Source organism: Cherax quadricarinatus, chromosome 72 (assembly GCF_038502225.1).
Source record: "Cherax quadricarinatus isolate ZL_2023a chromosome 72, ASM3850222v1, whole genome shotgun sequence".
NCBI lineage: Eukaryota > Metazoa > Arthropoda > Malacostraca > Decapoda > Parastacidae > Cherax > Cherax quadricarinatus.
In genome coordinates this window covers 18,264,082-18,281,929 of record NC_091363.1, presented here as the reverse complement: position 1 = coordinate 18,281,929, position 17,848 = coordinate 18,264,082, and the positions used below count along the sequence as shown (strand labels likewise).

The 17,848-nt window shown below is 40.0% G+C and overlaps 1 protein-coding gene across 2 annotated transcripts in view; it reads right to left on the bottom strand.

Moving 5' to 3' along the window:
* The window catches only part of LOC128706004 (leucine-rich repeat neuronal protein 1-like), a 168,583-nt gene that overhangs the window by 85,093 nt on the left and 65,642 nt on the right, over nucleotides 1-17,848 (bottom strand). For both annotated transcript variants that reach the window (XM_070100465.1, XM_070100466.1), the window contains exon 2: nucleotides 8,027-10,530. In XM_070100465.1, the coding sequence (XP_069956566.1) occupies nucleotides 8,227-10,332 (2,106 nt within the window). In that variant the 5' untranslated portion in view covers nucleotides 10,333-10,530 and the 3' untranslated portion in view covers nucleotides 8,027-8,226. The remainder of the gene's footprint in view (nucleotides 1-8,026; nucleotides 10,531-17,848) is intronic.

Below are 17,848 nucleotides of genomic sequence, written 5' to 3'. Positions count from 1 at the left end.
GGTTAGTCTTTGGTAGAATACGGAAAAAAGACGTCGCTGCTGACGAAATGGTGCCGTTTCGAAGATGTGTTAGGTGATTATGAGGGTATAATTACCTTAATTTTATTAGAATATCTTAAGAGCAGAGGGTGTAATAACCTTAATTTTATGAGACTATCTTTTGAGCAGTGTACCTCCTGACTTAAGGTATATCTTGAGTAAGAAGATTTCAGTGATTTTAATCATAATTCAGAGTTGAATCATAGGTTAGTAGTCAACCAAAAATTTTGTAATTATCACCTAGAACATACTACTAATTTTTTTTCTACACCAACCAGGAGTAAGAAATTTCAAAAGTTTAAGCCAAATTTTTTCCAGCCTCATAATGACAAGAGTTTCCGGCCTACTTACAACCAGAATTATGGTTCACCGGGATTTGACTCAACTTCTCAATTACCTGCTGAAGGAAGTGATACATGAGCTCCTCATTAAGGAAATCAGGGAACAACTAGAATAAGCCCAGTTCCTAGGAACAAGGGACCCATCCTACTGCAAATGGGCATTGTATCTTTAAAGTTTATAATTGTACTTATTGTAATAAACAGCGCCACCTGCCGTAATATTGCAGAAATGCAATCTGATCAGGCTGCTGCTCAGGCCGCTCAAGTACGTACACCAGTTTTATAGTAGTTTTACCCCAAAGTACTCAAGGAAGTTCAACAAATTTAGACCCTCGGATGAAGGTCGTTTCATGAAAGTCCACAGTGGTCTTTCACCAACATGAAAGCAGGATAGAAAGTGTTAGGTCTTTAAGAGACGGATGCAGTATTTTCACTTTGTTACACAAGGGTGTATTACCAATGTCGGAAGATAACTACACTGGGTGTAGATATCTTCTAAAGGGTATTACTGGATCCACTGCTAGGATTCCAGTTCATAAGTGCTGGGTGGAGTGTAAGTCTAGTGCAGAGCGTTTTCTCAGTTTCAGAGACCGTTTGACTCGTATGAGAGGGATGGCACCAGTGAACCAGCCTGCCAGCCAGACCAGGATGACACTGTGGGACCGTACGTTGGCGCTACATACTCTGGAGGCTGGAGTAGAGGTGTTGGCATTGAAGCTGATTCCTGGGAATGTTTTAACGGCAAGGTGCGGTGAGTTGCACATGGTGCTGGATAAGGTCTCTGACGAAAGTAATAATATCCACACACACGAGCAGGCAAGAAGAGCGTTGCTGTTTACCAAAAAGGCAAGTTTTACCTATTCGGCACGACATATATATATATATATATATATATATATATATATATATATATATATATATATATATATATATATATATATATATATATATATATATATATATATAAATGGTTTTCAGGACTCGACGTGCTGTTGGAATGTTAGCAAAGTAACATTTCTGAAGGTATTCAGGGAAACCGACAGGCCACACTTGAGTCCTGGAGATGGGAAGTACAGGGGTGTTAATGTTGCAGTTTTATAACTGTAGTGTAGGAACGCCTCTTGCAAGACAGTGATGGAGCGAATGATGATGAAAGTTTCTTTTTCGGGCCACCCTGCCTTGGTGGAAGATATATATATATATATATATATATATATATATATATATATATATATATATATATATATATATATATATATATATATATATATATATATATATATATATATATATATATATATATATATATATATATATATATATATATATATATATATATATATATATATATATATATATGGCACAATACACAGGTTCTATATTGTAGTATCACAAGCAAACTTATGACTAGTTAGGATTCATTATTTTATGATTAAGATTCGCATTTCTGTGATTATAGTCAAGTGGGTGAGTGAATGTAAGTGTGAACCGGAGGGTTTTCATGTAGTTAGTTGTCGGGGTGTATCAGGGAGATAAGATGTGGTCTAACGGTAATTTTGAAGGTGATGAACGTGTCTGCAGTTCTAGAGCTTTCAGGTAGGGTGTTCCAGATTTTAGGCCCTTTGACATACATAGAATTTTTGTAAAGGTTTAGTCGGACACGGGAATGTCATGGAGATGTTTGTGTCTGGTGTTATGCCTTTGGATCCTGTCACAACTATCAAGAAAGTGTTTTAGATCAAGATTAATATTGGAATTTAAGGTCCTGTAGATGTAGATTGCACAATAGTAAGTGTGGATGCTCTGAACAGGGAGTAAGTTTAGATCTATTAATAGTGGGGGGGGGGGGGTTGCCAGGGATGGGATTTAGTGATTATTTTTACTGCAGCTTTTTGTTAGGTTATTATTGGCACTAGGTGTGTTGCTGCAGTTGATCCCCAAGCACAAATAGCATAGGTGAGGTATGGATAAATGAGTGAATGGTATAGTGTGAGAAGGGCAGTTTGCGGCACGTAGTATTTTATCTTGGAGAGGATTCCAACACTTTCTAGTTGTAGCTACAGTGGGAGTAAAAATGTAGATGGGATACAAGGAAAATAGAAGCAGCAAGTAAGAGAGAGATGAAGGTGTATAAACTAAAAGAGGAGGCAGTTAGGGTAAGATATAGATAACTATTGGAGAATAGATGGGCTAGTGAGAGTATAGGCAATGGGGTCGAAGATGTATAGGGTAGGTTTAAGAATGTAGTGTCAGAGTGTTCAGCAGAAGTTTGTGGTTACAGGAAAGTGGGTGTGGGAGGGAAGAAGAGCGATTGGTGGAATGATGATATAAAGAGAGTAGTAATGGTGAAAAAGTTAGCATATGAGAGGATTTTACAAAGTAGAAGTGATACAATGAGGGAAGAGTATATGGAGAGAAAAAGAGAGGTTAAGAGAGTGGTGAAGCAATGTAAAAAGAGAGGAAATGAGAGAAATGTTAAAAACAGGAGGGGAAGTAGTTTTGGAGTGGTTGGTGCTATTGTTTAATAAATGTATGGAAGAGGGTAAGGTACCTAGGGATTGGCAGAGAGCATGCATAGTTCCTTTGTATAAAGGCAAAGGGGACAAAAGAGAGTGCAAAAATTATAGGGGAATAAGTCTGTTGAGTATACCTGGTAAAGTGTATGGTAGAGTTATTGTTGAAAGAATTAAGAACAAGGAGGCTTTAGGAAAGGTAGGGGGTGTGTAGAACAAGTGTTTACAGTGAAACATACAGGTGAACAATATTTAGATAAGGGTAAAGATGTTTTTGTGGCATTTATGGATTTAGAAAACACATGACAGGGTGGATAGGGGACAATGTGGCAGATGTTGCAGGTGTATTGTATAGGAGGTAGGTTATTAAAAGCAGTGAAGAGTTTTTATGAGGATAGTGAGGCTCAGGTTAGAGTATTTAGAAGGGAAGGAGATTATTTTCCAGTAAAAGTAGGCCTTAGACAAGGATGTGTGATGTCACCGTGGTTGTTTAATATATTTATAGATGGGGTTGTAAAAGAAGTGAATGCGAGGGTCTTGGCAAGAGGTGTGGAGTTAAAAGATAAAGAATCAAACACAAAGTGGGAGTTGTCACAGTTGCTCTTTGTTGATGACACTGTGCTCTTGGGAGATTCTGAAGAGAAGTTGCAGAGGTTGATGGATGAATTTGCTAGGGTATGTAGAAGAAGAAAATTAAAAGTGAATATAGGAAAGAGTAAGGTTATGAGGATAACAAAAAGATTAGGTGACGAATGACTGGATATCAGATTGGAGGGATAGAGTATGGAGGAGGTGAATGTATTCAGATATTTAGGAGTGGACGTGTCAGCAGATGGGTCTATGAAGGATGAGGTGTATCACAGAATTGATGAGGGGAAAAGGGTGAGTGGTGCACTTATGAGCCTGTGGAGACAAAGAACTTTGACCGTGGAAGCAAAAAGGGGAATGTATGAGAGTATAGTTGTATCAACACTCTTGCATGGGTGTGAAGCATGGGTGATAAATGTTGCAACGAGGAGAAGGCTGGAGGCAGTGGAGATGTCATGTCTGAGGGCAATGTGTGGTGTGAATATAATGCAGAGAATTCGTAGTTCGGAAATTGGGAGAAGGTGTGAGATTACCAAAACTATTATCCAGAGGGCTGAGGAGGGGTTGTTGAGGTGGTTCGGACATGTAGAGAGAAAGGATCAAAACAGAATGAATTTGAGGGTGTATAAATCTGTAGTGGAGGGAAGGCGGGGTAGGGGTCGGCCTAGGAAGGGTTGGCGGGAGGGGGTAAAGGAGGTTTTTTGAGCGAGGGGCTTATACTTCCAGCAAGCGTGCATGAGCGTATTTGATAAGAATGAATGGACACAAATGGTTTTTAATACTTGACGTGCTGTTGGAATGTGAGCAAAGTAACATTTATGAAGGGATTCAGGGAAACCGGCAGGCCGGACTTGAGTCCTGGAGATGGGAAGTACAGTGTGTGCACTCTGAAGGAGGGGTGTTAATGTTGCAGTTTTATAACTGTAGTGTAAAGCACCCTTCTGGCAAGACAGTGATGGAGTGAATTATGATGAAAGTTTTTCTTTTTCTGGCCACCCACCATTCATAACATCAGCAATCATCTCTTTCTATCATCCGCACTACATCCACGCACATTCAAGCATCCCAGTTTTATAAAGTTTTTCTTCTGATTTTTAGTAAATGTGTTCAGGAGAAGGGGTTACTAGCCCATTGCTCCCGGCATTTTAGTCGCCTCTTACGACACGCATGGCTTACGGAGGAAAGATTCTTTTCCATTTCCCATGGACAATAGATAAAAAAACAAGATCAAGAGTTATTGAGAAAAAGAAGGAAAACCTTAGACGTGTGTATGTGTGTGTGTATATATATATATATATATATATATATATATATATATATATATATATATATATATATATATATATATATATATATATGCATGTGCTTGCCTGTGTAGTGTGAACTAAGTGTAAGTACAAGTAGAAAGATATACCTGTCATCCAGCGTGTTTATGAGACAGAAAAGAGAGACCAGCAATCCTACCATCATGTAAAACAGTTACAGGTTTCTGTTTTCACAGTCACCTGGTAGGACGGTAGTACCTCCCTGGGTGGTTGCTGTCTACCAACCTCATATATTTATATTAATACATCCACGGACAAGTGGTTTTTAAGAAAATGACAATATTAGACCAATAATGTTATTTACCTAAAACCACTCTTTCGTGGATGCATTACTAGGTGAACTGCTCATCAAAACTGGTATTCCAAACGAAAGGAGAATGAAATTAGTCCTGTAGCTTCCAGAGCAAGGTATGTGCTTACATCTCTGAAATCTAAAGTAGTGATATATCGGATGTTCGATGTCAATGCATCATTCATTTGATGCATTAATATGAGGACTGCTTTGAAGACTGTTATTCCAAATGGGAGGAGAATGAAATTAGTCTTGAAGTTTCCACGGCCAGATATGTGCTCGCATCAGGAGTGACATTTCCAGTGGTGGAAATATAAACACATATGCAGTATAATGTGATCCTTTATTGACAACGTTTCACCCACACAGTGGGCTTTTTCAAGTCACACACAGATCTGTGTGTGACTTGAAAAAACCCACTGTGTGGGTGAAACGTTGTCAATAAAGGATCACATTATACTGCAGATGTGTTTATATTTCCACTGTGTCGGTATTTGATACCATTTATTTCCATTTCCAGTGGTACTGATGTTGAAACATTGACGGCCTAGTGGACTAAGGTATCTAGAAATTTTGGTGGGTTTCTCGGGAGGCTTACCTTACTCTCCGAATCCTGCAGACTTCGATCTTTCTCTGTACATACCCTCGTTTGTTTATGCGTGGTACAATAATATAATAATCGCTTGTGAGGCCAGAACATACACGAAAGTGAAATAGCTTCAAATCTTGCTTGAGTCCCACTAGTGTGCTCGAGCTCGGAAGAAACATGGCTTGTAAACCACGTGTGGCCGAGTGATCTTGAGCGTCACTTGCGGAACCTCGCCAGACTTCCCTGACGTGGTTTTGGATCCTACTGATTTAGGTCTTTCTTTATATCGCCACTTCTTATATCATACAGGAAGATAATGAATTAGCTTGAAATTATACTCTTGTATATATACATATATATATACAGAAGGGTAGACCTAGGAAGGATTTGGACTTAATTTGTACCGTATTACATTGTCAGGAGCACCAGCTGTAACCCAACTGAAGGTCTTCCCTCAGCCCATAACCTTGAAAAGTAGATCTATTCTTACCCCCCTCCCCCTCAAGGTCACATCGCCGATAAACTCAACATAAGTCGTAATAAACAACTGTCGAAGGGCTCGAAATGCAGTTCGTAAATTGAGTTAAACTTTATGTATTCTTACCCATGTTTATGAGAGTTTGCATATTTGCCGCCCAAAGTTTATTGATGAAGAATTCTTGAAGATTTATGAAGTAGCTAATGATCTAAAATACCCAAAATACGTAATTGATAAATCCTTTAAAATTGCTAGAAATACATTTTACAATTAAAAATGGACAAACATTCACATTCAACCAAGAATATGTTGATTTCTCTTAACAAGTTGAAGTATTTTTTTATAGTTCCTTGATAATGTGAGAAGTCACGAACGCACCGGGAATTTGCTGTATTTTTTTCAGTGGTTGTTCTGCATATTTTGATATCACCCTTTTACTGTGAATTCATTGCATACATATATATATATATATATATATATATATATATATATATATATATATATATATATATATATATATATATATATATATATATATATATATATATATTATTGTGACCACGAACGATTGGTATTGACCAATAACAACACTGCACTAGCCAAGGACTCGAACCCATGGTGCTTTGGCCTGCCTCATGGTGGGCGAAAACACATGACGCCCTAATCCACTGGACCATACGATCCTTAATAGTAGCGTATCCAGCGGCATTAAATGTTGTACTCGCTACCCAAGGAGCATGGGTTCGAGTCTTTGGCTAGTGCAGTGTTGTTATTGATCAATACCACTCGCTCGTGGTCATAATAACATAAAGTACTGCTCGATGAACTAGTACACCAAACAGGGACTAGAATGAAATTAGTCTAGAGTCATCCACACCATCGTGTGTCCTTGGGCAGCGAGTTCAATATTCAGTGCCGCTGGATGCGCTGCTCTTAAGGATCGTATGGTCCAGTGGATTAGGGCGTCATGTGTTTTCGCCCACCATGAGGCAGGCCAAAGTACCATGGGTTCGAGTCCTTGGCTAGTGCAGTGTTGTTATTGGTCAATACCAATCGTTCGTGGTCACAATAATATAAAATACTGCTGTTGAACTAGTACACCAAACAGGGACTAGAATGTTGTCAATGATATAAATATATATATATATATATATATATATATATATATATATATATATATATATATATATATATATATATATATGTGTGTGTGATCATTTACATTTATTAATGCATCCAGAGAACGAAGTGGTTTTAAGCAAATAACAATACTGAGACTAGCCTGGGATCACAACCGGAAATATTCCGGTTTTCCAGCTCTGGTCTTCAAATTAATTTGTTCATTGACAATGATGTATTTATTTTTATTTTAAGACAGTGTCTGCACTCTGAAGGATGGGTGTTAATGTTGCCTCTGGCAAGACAGGGATGGAGTGAATGATGATGAAAGGTTTTCTTTTTCGGGCCACCCTGCCTTGGTGGGAAACGGCCGATGTGTTAATAATAATAATAAAACCTACCTGATAAACCTCACTTAACTTCACTTAAACTAAGGAAATATTTTTAGCTGAATTCTGCCATGTTTGCACATTACTTATAAACAATTATATATTTTTTGATATGCTGCCATTAACTCCAACATACTGCGGTTAAGGCCTCCCGTCTATCGTTTATTCTTTTACACACATTTATTACGAATTAATCTGAGTTCATAGAATATATAGCATTGACGGAGGTAAGAATAGATTTCCTGATAAAGCTCCTGGGCTAAAGGAAAGATTCATTTTTTTGAGCTTGATAGAATATTACATAATTATCTGTAAACTTTAGAATTCAATTAATATAAATACAATATACTCACCTTTGAGGTGCACAGGAACAGTCCTCCACTATGTTGGGTCTAGCTGGAGGCGTTGGTGTTTGTGTGGGACTATTCTTGGTAGAGAGGTTATTGCGTGCCCTGGGTGGGGGGGTGTTAGGCCCTGGGGAGGCAGGATCAGGGGCACAGCAGGGAGGACGACGAAGCAATATAGGATGGAAGCCCTCGCCTCCTTTTAACCGTCAGGATCCCGTCAACAGAGGCCGGTACAGGTTGTCCAGTGGAATGATAGAACCTTCACTGCCTTTGTCCGGAGTCTCGTACATTCTCTGGCGGTACTTCCTGGAGAGAACGGACATGAGGCACACTACGACTGTCATTACCAATATAATACCCATAACGGCTGCTACTGCTACATTTGAGGTTCTGGATATCCCTTGCATCATGAACTCCACATCCTGGGTAGTAGCGTGGCAGCAAGAGATCTGAAGCCAGTAACCAGTGCTGTCTTCATTACCAATGCAGAAGTAGTAATGAGATTCAGGTTTAAGTCGACTAATGGTAAAAGTCTTTCGTGATGGACTTGTCATGCTTGAACGTTTTTCTCCCACTTCAGTGCCATTGGCGTCAACTTCGGAGTAAACAATCTTGTAAGAGGGAAAGGCTCGACGTTCTGTGCCATTCCAGACAAGAGTTACAAAGGTTGACGAGACACGAACTGGAAAAAGGTGCATGTCAATACCAGTAACATTCAGGGTTATGGAGCTGTAAGTTCTATTTACAGTATTTTCGGCCACACAAGTGTATACACCTCGATCTGTGGGCTTCAGATGATAGTAGACTAGTGTCCCAGGAGGAAAAAATCTTCGTCTGACCTCATTCAGAGTCGAGTTAACCAATGAATTATCTGGCAGGATCCAGTGTAACCTCGGCCGGGGTGAACCCAAGGCGCGACATTCTAGCACCTGACGTTCACCAACTTTGCCCACAACGTTTTGAGACTGGGTTAAATTTAGCACTGTAGGAGCACAAATTTTGGGAAGTTTGGAGACGACAACGTCTTTCAGGAGCTTGTGTGCTAAAGTGGGCGGGCTGTAGCACACTAAGTGGTCGGGTTCAAGAAGGGATATGTTTGCACTGACACCAAGATCTATCAACTGACGTAGCCAGCGCACATTACAATCACACTTTAGGGGGTTCTCATGTAATGAAATCTCTACACCTTCGGGCATATATCGAGCCATTTCTTTCTGTATACCTTCAAGTTTATTATTATGAAGTTGTAGTTCCTTCAATGCGTCTACGTTCATAAAGGCGAGTGGGTCAATATATGCTAGCTTCTCATTGTTAGTTATTTCTATAGTTGAAATGTTGACCAGATTGTAAAAGGCTTTAGAATCAATTATATTAAGTTCTGGCATGTGACATAAACTTATCTTTGTTACACTGAGGTGGGAAAAGTCCAGTGGTTTAATCTTCGTAAGTGGATTTTGGTCAAGAGAAAGCCTCTCTAACATTGGTAAACTCTGAAAGGCTGCTGTTGGTATTCTTTCTAGAAGATTGTCTTCGAGTGTCAAAACCTGAAGACTGATCAAGCCTGAGAAAGCGCGGGGGTCTACAGTTGAAATTCGATTACCAGCCAAGTATAGACGTTCTAATGCCCCCAGAGCTCGAAACACCGATGCTGGGATGTTGTGAATCCTGTTATGCGCTAGGTTAAGAACCACCAATTGTTTTAGACCATGAAACCATTCCTCATATAATGAGCCCAAAAAATTTTGTTCCAGGTCCAGAGTCTGTAGGTTTTTAAGATCCACCAAAGCCTCATCTTCGATATAGTTTATTTTGTTATTTGAGAGAACTAGGTGTTCGAGTGCTTTGGGACCAACAAGATTATCATGGAAAATAGTGGATATAGTGTTCTTGCCGACATTCAAGTACGACAGTCGTGACATGTTCTGAAACATTCCTCCTCTCCCAATGGATTTTATTCGATTGCTAGACAAATCTAGTTCTCGCAGGCCAGTGAGTTGTGATAAATTGTCCAAAACATGGTAAATGGAATTTCCTCTGACAGTTAGTACCTGCAGATCATTTGGCAACTTCTCAGGAAACGTTTTCATGTTGGTAAATGAACAATCAAAAGTCTTCAGCTCCTCATGAAGATGTTTGGAGAGTAATATACCGCAGGAGCATCCATCTAAGCAAGAGCTGTAAGAGTCAGTCGGGATGTCTCCTACAGCTCTGCCAAGCTCCACCGTCCTCCACAGCATCAAAGCCCGCAGCAGCAAAACCGCAAAAGAGGACGGAAGTTGTATCCTGCCAGTCGTCAGTTTCTCCATCCTCATGGTTACCAGAAAAGTTTGTTAGCATCACCATAAGTGAATGAGGCTGAACTCGCTGGAAAGTCTGATCCCAAGACTTCATGTAGCTAAATACAGAATTTCCAGATTGCCTCCGCTTCTTCAGGAAAGTCGCTGCTAAATTTTCAGAGTATAATAAACTTTATGAACTTCTGGAATTGTAGTTGCTTTTGATCCCAGTCCCTGCAAGAATGAAAGAAATATTTGTATTTATCAGCAATCACAATATAAATGCATTTTTTTAGTTAAAGAATTGCAAAAAAGAATCAGAAAGTTTGTTAACTAATGACAATAGAAATAACTTACTGAATTACATGTATGTTCAATTTGGAAGGTTCTACCCAAGACCTGAATCTCTGGAAACATAAACACATATGCAGTTTAATGTGATTCTTTATTGACAACGTTTCGCCCACACAGTGGGCTTTTTCAAGTCACAAACAGATCTGTTTGTGACTTGAAAAAAGCTCACTGTGTGGGCGAAACGTTGTCAATAAAGGATCACATTAAACTGCATATGTGTTTATGTTTCCATTGTGTCGGTATTTTATACCATTTATTTTCACCTGAATCTCTAAAGAAAATGAATACCCTTTAGACAAATGAGAAGTTTTAAGTGAAATTAAAAGATTCTAACATTGGTCAACTACATAACATTCCAGTGTAACTTGACTCACGAAATCGTAATGACACGATTGCAAACAAACCACAGTGGTGCCTATGCTAACCTTCCTATGGTGTAGAAATATACCTAGTTGGACGAATCTTATTGTGGCTAGCTGGTCCAGTGGCTAACGCGACGGTCTGGAGTTTTGAGACTCTCTGATCGCGGGTTCTATCCCCGCCCGTGGTATGGTTTATTCCAGTGTAGTACAAATACAATAGTGAACCATTAGTCTCTCAGTTAAAATGAGTATCACAGTGAACAGTGTGTATGACAGAGAGCAATATCAGAGTAAACCATGAGTAACACAGCAAGTCATGAAAATCACAGTAAACCGTGAGCATGAAGTGAGTTACGAGTTTGACAGTGAGAATAAGTAGCAAACAAAACCCCCAAAAAAAAAACAGTAAAGTCTGTATCACTTTAAACCATGAATATCACAAGGATCTATGAATATGAAAGTGGATTAAGAGTATTACACCATACCATGAGTGTACCATGAGTATCACAGTGAACCATGAATATTACAGAGAACTACAAATATCACAGTGAACCATGAATATTACAGAGAACTACAAATATCACAGTGAACCATGAATATTACAGACAACTACAAATATCACAGTGAACCATGAATATTACAGACAACTACAAATATCACAGTGAACCATGAATATCAGACTCAACCATGAGAATAACAGTGACTCGAAAGTATAACAGTGGAACATTAGAATAACAGTGAATCATTAATATCACAATGAATCAGAACGGTAAGAGTAAACCATAATAATAACAGTAAAACAAAATAATAACAGTGAATCATAATAATAACAGTAAATCATAATAATAACAGTGAATCATAATAATAACAGTGAATCATAATAATAACAGTGAATCATAATAATAACAGTGAATCATAATAACAGTGAATCATAATAATAACAGTGAATCATAATAATAACAGTGAATCATAATAATAACAGTGACTCTTAATAATAACAGTGAATCATAATAACAGCGAATCATAATAATAACAGTGACTCTTAGTAAAAATAACAGTGAACCATAAAAATAACAGTGAACCATAATAATAGCAGTAAACCATAATAATAACAGTGAACCATAATAACAGTGAACCGTTATAATCACAGCGAACCATGAAAATCAAATTTAACTATGAGTATTACATTGGACCATGAGTATGAGAGTGAACCAAGCATATCACTGTGAACCGTGAGTATGAGAGTGAACCAAGCATATCACTGTGAACCATGAGTATGAGAGTGAACCAAGCATATCATTGTGAACCATGAGTATCATTGTGAACCATGAGTATCACTGTGAACCACGAGTATCACTGTGAACCACGAGCATCACTGTGAACCACGAGCATCACTGTGAACCACGAGCATCACTGTGAACCACGAGCATCACTGTGAACCACGAGCATCACTGTGAACCACGAGCATCACTGTGAACCACGAGCATCACTGTGAACCATGAGCATCACTGTGAACCACGAGCATCACTGTGAACCATGAGCATCACTGTGAACCACGAGCATCACTGTGAACCACGAGCATCACTGTGAACCATGAGCATCACAATAAACCAGTGCATCAGAAGAGAAAATAAATATAACAAAAAATGAAGTTATACCATGAGTTACACTCAGAGAACCATGAGTATTACAGCAGATGAACACTCTCAGAGTGAACTATAAGTACCACAGAGATCAATGTGATTAAGCAGTAATCGTGAGTTTCATAGAAAATCATGAGTATTTTGATGAATAATGGGTGCCACAGTGGACATTATTATTATTATAATCAAGGGGGAAGCGCTAAACCCGGAGGATTATACAGCGCCTGGGGGGAGGGATGTGGAAGACATTCAGGCTTAATTCGGGGAACTGGAGCACAGATCCAATTCCCTAAATCAAGAGCCCCTCACCAACATCAAGGAACCTTCCTTGAGGGACCACAGTGGACAGTGGATCACGAGTGCAACAGTGAAAAAATGTAAGGAAGGGAACTAGGAGTACTGCAGTGATTTTTTTTTTATATATATTTTATTTAAAACAGTGCGATACAAATAGCAGAAATATATTAAAAAGATACACGACAAAAGATTACTGCACAAGAATCTCACTTAACTGCAGTGAATTATTAGCATCACAGTTGTCTAAAACCAAGGTGAGTCGTGATAATCACAGTTAACAACTAAAACCAAGACAGTTAACAACTAAAGTCAAATGATCACATTGTGGTCATCTCTGGTTAGCTTTTAGTTTGTTGAAATTAGCCTTTCAGAAATAGGAAACAGTTAGTGGCTGAACTAACATTAATTACTCCCTGATTAGTGGAGATTTTAACTATAATGGCAACTGGTGCGTCTATGTACAAGAGTAGGAAACTATCTCTTCGTTCACCAGGTTATAATATAGTAATTAGAATAGTTACAGGTTAGAAACAGGAGAGACGTAAATTCATTAAGACACTATACATTAATAACTCTCTTAGAAGAGTGAAACTTATGCTGATATTTAGGCCAAACGTTGAATATTAACAAGTTAGGCTGTAACTAGTTAATGGGCCAAATCGGACCGAAACGTCGTCATAAGTTTCAGTCTCATCATTGCGAGTTATTTGTGTATTGTTCCAGCCACCGTGTTGTGACTTCATATTGTTCTCATTAAGGTACTACAGCAGCAGTGGGGAATTTACGAGGGACGGAACAGGAAAGCCATACACGAACACAGTAACAACTCATATTCACGAACACACACACTCTAACACACACACACACACACACACACACTGTGAAGGCTTACTCAGCTCTGAAACAACTTCAGACAGTATTACCAAAGCTGGCTCCTCCTCAGGAAAATTAATGAATAGAAAACGAAATAATAATTCACAAAAATAAACACTATTATTTATTAAAGCAAACATAAAACAATAAAACATGACAGGTATATCCTATTTGAAAGAAAAATGAAAAATGAAATGAATAAAATAACATTTGAACTCAACGCTAATATATATATTGGGGTGTCTGGTGTTGGTGACACTTCGTGTTGTTGAAATCTTAGCCGTTGCTGATGTGGGGGGGGGGGGGGAGAGGTCGCAGGTGTTGGTGACCACCACCGGCTAGTTCTTCACGGGGTATCGCCGTGAGTATTCTATCCCGATGACAGGAAAGCAGGTTCTTTACCGCTGCAATGATGTGGGGTTACGTCCTGCAATTTCATACAGGTGCACAGGTAATTAAATCCAAAATGGGGACGTCTCCAGGACGTTAGTCCGTCTCCATCAGTTCTTCTCGTTGATTGACAGGTGACCCTCTCTGTCATCCAAGCTGAAAAGATAGACAGGTTACCCACTGCTTAAATAATCACTCTCCATGATAAGTACAATACCTAAAAGACTATTATTACAACAGTCAACTTAGAGAAAGGCTGAGAAGACTAAGTTTATTATTGGTCAAAAGTGAAGCTTTCAACCAATAAATCCACTAGAATACAAGGCAGGCATGTACTTACAGTAGTGTTGGGAGCTGTGAGTCGAGTGATTTACTGTTTGACCAGAGCCCCACACGTCACCTTTCGGGGGGGGGGAAGAGGGAGGGGAAGGGATAGTGGGAGCTAGACTGACCCTACGTTGACAAGCAGCCGGCAATCAAACTATCACTTTAGGGGTGGGGGAGAAATGGCGGGAATAGCAGGAGCTGGACTTACCCTACCTTAACAAGTAGCCAGCAATGAAACAATTGTTACTATATACTCCCTCGCTACTCCTATCTACTGAACTTTTCCCTCACACACACACACACACACACACACACACACACACACACACACAACATCCGGACAACATTTCCCCGTGGGTCCTTAGAGAGGGAGCAGATATGTTGTGCATGCCACTTACCACAATCTTCAACACATCCCTGGAAACTGGGCAACTACCTGAGGTATGGAAGACGGCAAATGTAGTTCCCATTTTTAAAAAACGGAGACAGAAAAGAGGCACTAAACTATAGACCTGTGTCATTGACGTGTATAGTATGCAAAATTATGGAGAAGATTATCAGGAGGAGAGTGGTGGAGCACCTGGAACGGAACAGGAGTATAAATGCCAACCAGCACGGATTCACGGAAGGCAAATCCTGTGTCACAAACCTTCTGGAGTTTTATGATAAAATAACAGAAGTAAGACACGAGAGAGAGGGGTGGGTTGATTGCATCTTCTTGGACTGCAAGAAGGCCTTTGACACAGTTCCTCACAAAAGATTAGTGCAGAAGCTAGAGCATCAGGCGCATATAACAGGAAGGGCACTGCAATGGATCAGAGAATACCTGACAGGGAGGCAACAACGAGTCATGGTACGTAATGATGTATCACAGTGGGCACCTGTGACGAGCGGGGTCCCACAGGGGTCGGTCCTAGGACCAGTGCTATTTTTGGTATATTTGAACGACATGACGGAAGGGTTAGACTCAGAAGTGTCCCTGTTTGCAGATGATGTGAAGTTAATGAGGAGAATTAAATCTGATGAGGACCAGGCAGGACTTCAAAGAGACCTGGACAGACTGGACACCTGGTCCAGCAAATGGCTTCTCGAATTTAATCCTGCCAAATGCAAAGTCATGAAGATAGGGGAAGGGCACAGAAGACCACAGACAGAGTATAGGCTAGGTGGCCAAAGACTGCAAACCTCACTCAAGGAGAAAGATCTTGGGGTGAGTATAACACCGAGCATGTCTCCGGAAGCACACATCAATCAGATAACTGCTGCAGCATATGGGCGCCTGGCAAACCTGAGAACAGCATTCCGATACCTTAGTAAGGAATCATTCAAGACACTGTACACCGTGTATGTCAGGCCCATACTGGAGTATGCAGCACCTGTTTGGAACCCGCACTTGATAAAGCACGTCAAGAAACTAGAGAAAGTACAAAGGTTTGCGACAAGGTTAGTTCCAGAGCTAAGGGGAATGTCCTATGAAGAAAGATTAAGGGAAATCGGCCTGACGACACTGGAGGACAGGAGGGTCAGCGGAGACATGATAACGACATATAAAATACTGCGTGGAATAGACAAGGTGGACAAAGACAGGATGTTCCAGGGAGGGGACACAGAAACAAGAGGCCACAATTGGAAGTTGAAGACACAAATGAGTCAGAGAGATAGTAGGAAGTATTTCTTCAGTCATAGAGTTGTAAGGCAGTGGAATAGCCTAGAAAATGACGTAGTGGAGGCAGGAACCATACACAGTTTTAAGACGAGGTTTGATAAAGCTCATGGAGCGGGGAGAGAGAGGGCCTAGTAGCAACCGGTGAAGAGGCGGGGCCAGGAGCTAGGACTCGACCCCTGCAACCACAAATAGGTGAGTACAAATAGGTGAGTACACACACACACACACACACACACACACACACACACACACACACACACACACACACTACACACACTTCACACACACACTACACGCACACACACTACACACAAACTACACACACACACACACACACACACACACACACACAAACACACACTACACACACTACACAAACACACACACACACACACACACACACACACGCACACACACACACACACACACACACACACACACACACACACACACACAAACAGGCCTAGTGTCTAATCGACATGTGCCTAGGACAAAATGGTAACTAACACACACACACACACACACACACACACACACACACACACACACACAGCCTAAAGCAACCTCGGGGTATTTCGTGTCATCTGGGCGGCACTTCGGGGTCTCAGTGGTTATACTTCAGGATACTGTGTGTGAACTGGTCACCTTAATAAGACAAGGTGACCAGTGTCAGTGAACTGAGGTGAAAGTGAGCACTTATTGAACGTGGCTGGTGGGGGTTAGGTTGAGGTGTCAGTACCATGGGATATGAGTGTTGCCAGAAGCGGATAATAAGACAAGTTGTTTAATTGGTCGAGAGAGAAATCACACACTTCGAGGAATAGGTGGAATAATAGGTAATAGTTTTAGTTTAGTGATTAATTTTGAGGTCCGAGTATTTGAAAGGAGTAGATAAATTACAGTGAAGACAACATCCCTCACAGTACGACAACCAGGACAGTGTTGCTGGAAATTGTCTTATAATGACGACGATCATACTTACCATACTCACATCGTGTTGTCAGTTTGTCTTCGTTTTGTTTAGTAAAGGACACGTGCAACGTTTCGCTCTCCAGGAGCTTTATCAAGCCTTTACAAACAATAAATAGACACAGAGTATATATAGGCCTAGAGTGAGGTGTAATACTAGTGGTAGTAGTAGTAGCAATATAAGTTGTAGAGGTAGTAGTAATACAATATGATAGAACAATCAACTTGCACATGAGTAAAATTTTATGAAAGGTATTACTTGTGCAGCATAAAAATAAGTTAAACAAACATTTCTGTTGGTGGTTGGATTTGGGAAAGTCTGTTTCAGAGTTCATCCTCTGTTATATTTTTGTAGCAGAGACTGAATGACGGCAGGATTTACTGTTTTGAGGAGGATTTTTGCTAGTACTTCAGAGATATTGAAGCTGCTTTTATTTTATTTCATTGTGTTAGAAACAGCGATTAATGATGTTTCAAGGCATTTACGTCTTCGGAAATTAGGCTCTCTGATCACTAGTCGGGAGTCGTTGAGTTTCATGAGGTGATTGATGAAATTCCGGTGTACGCAGGCGTTGTTCAAGTTATCATTCCTACATGCGTTAATATGTCCATTGCGGCGTGTTTCGAGATTCCTAGCTGTTTCACCAACATATATCCTGTCACAGGCTCCA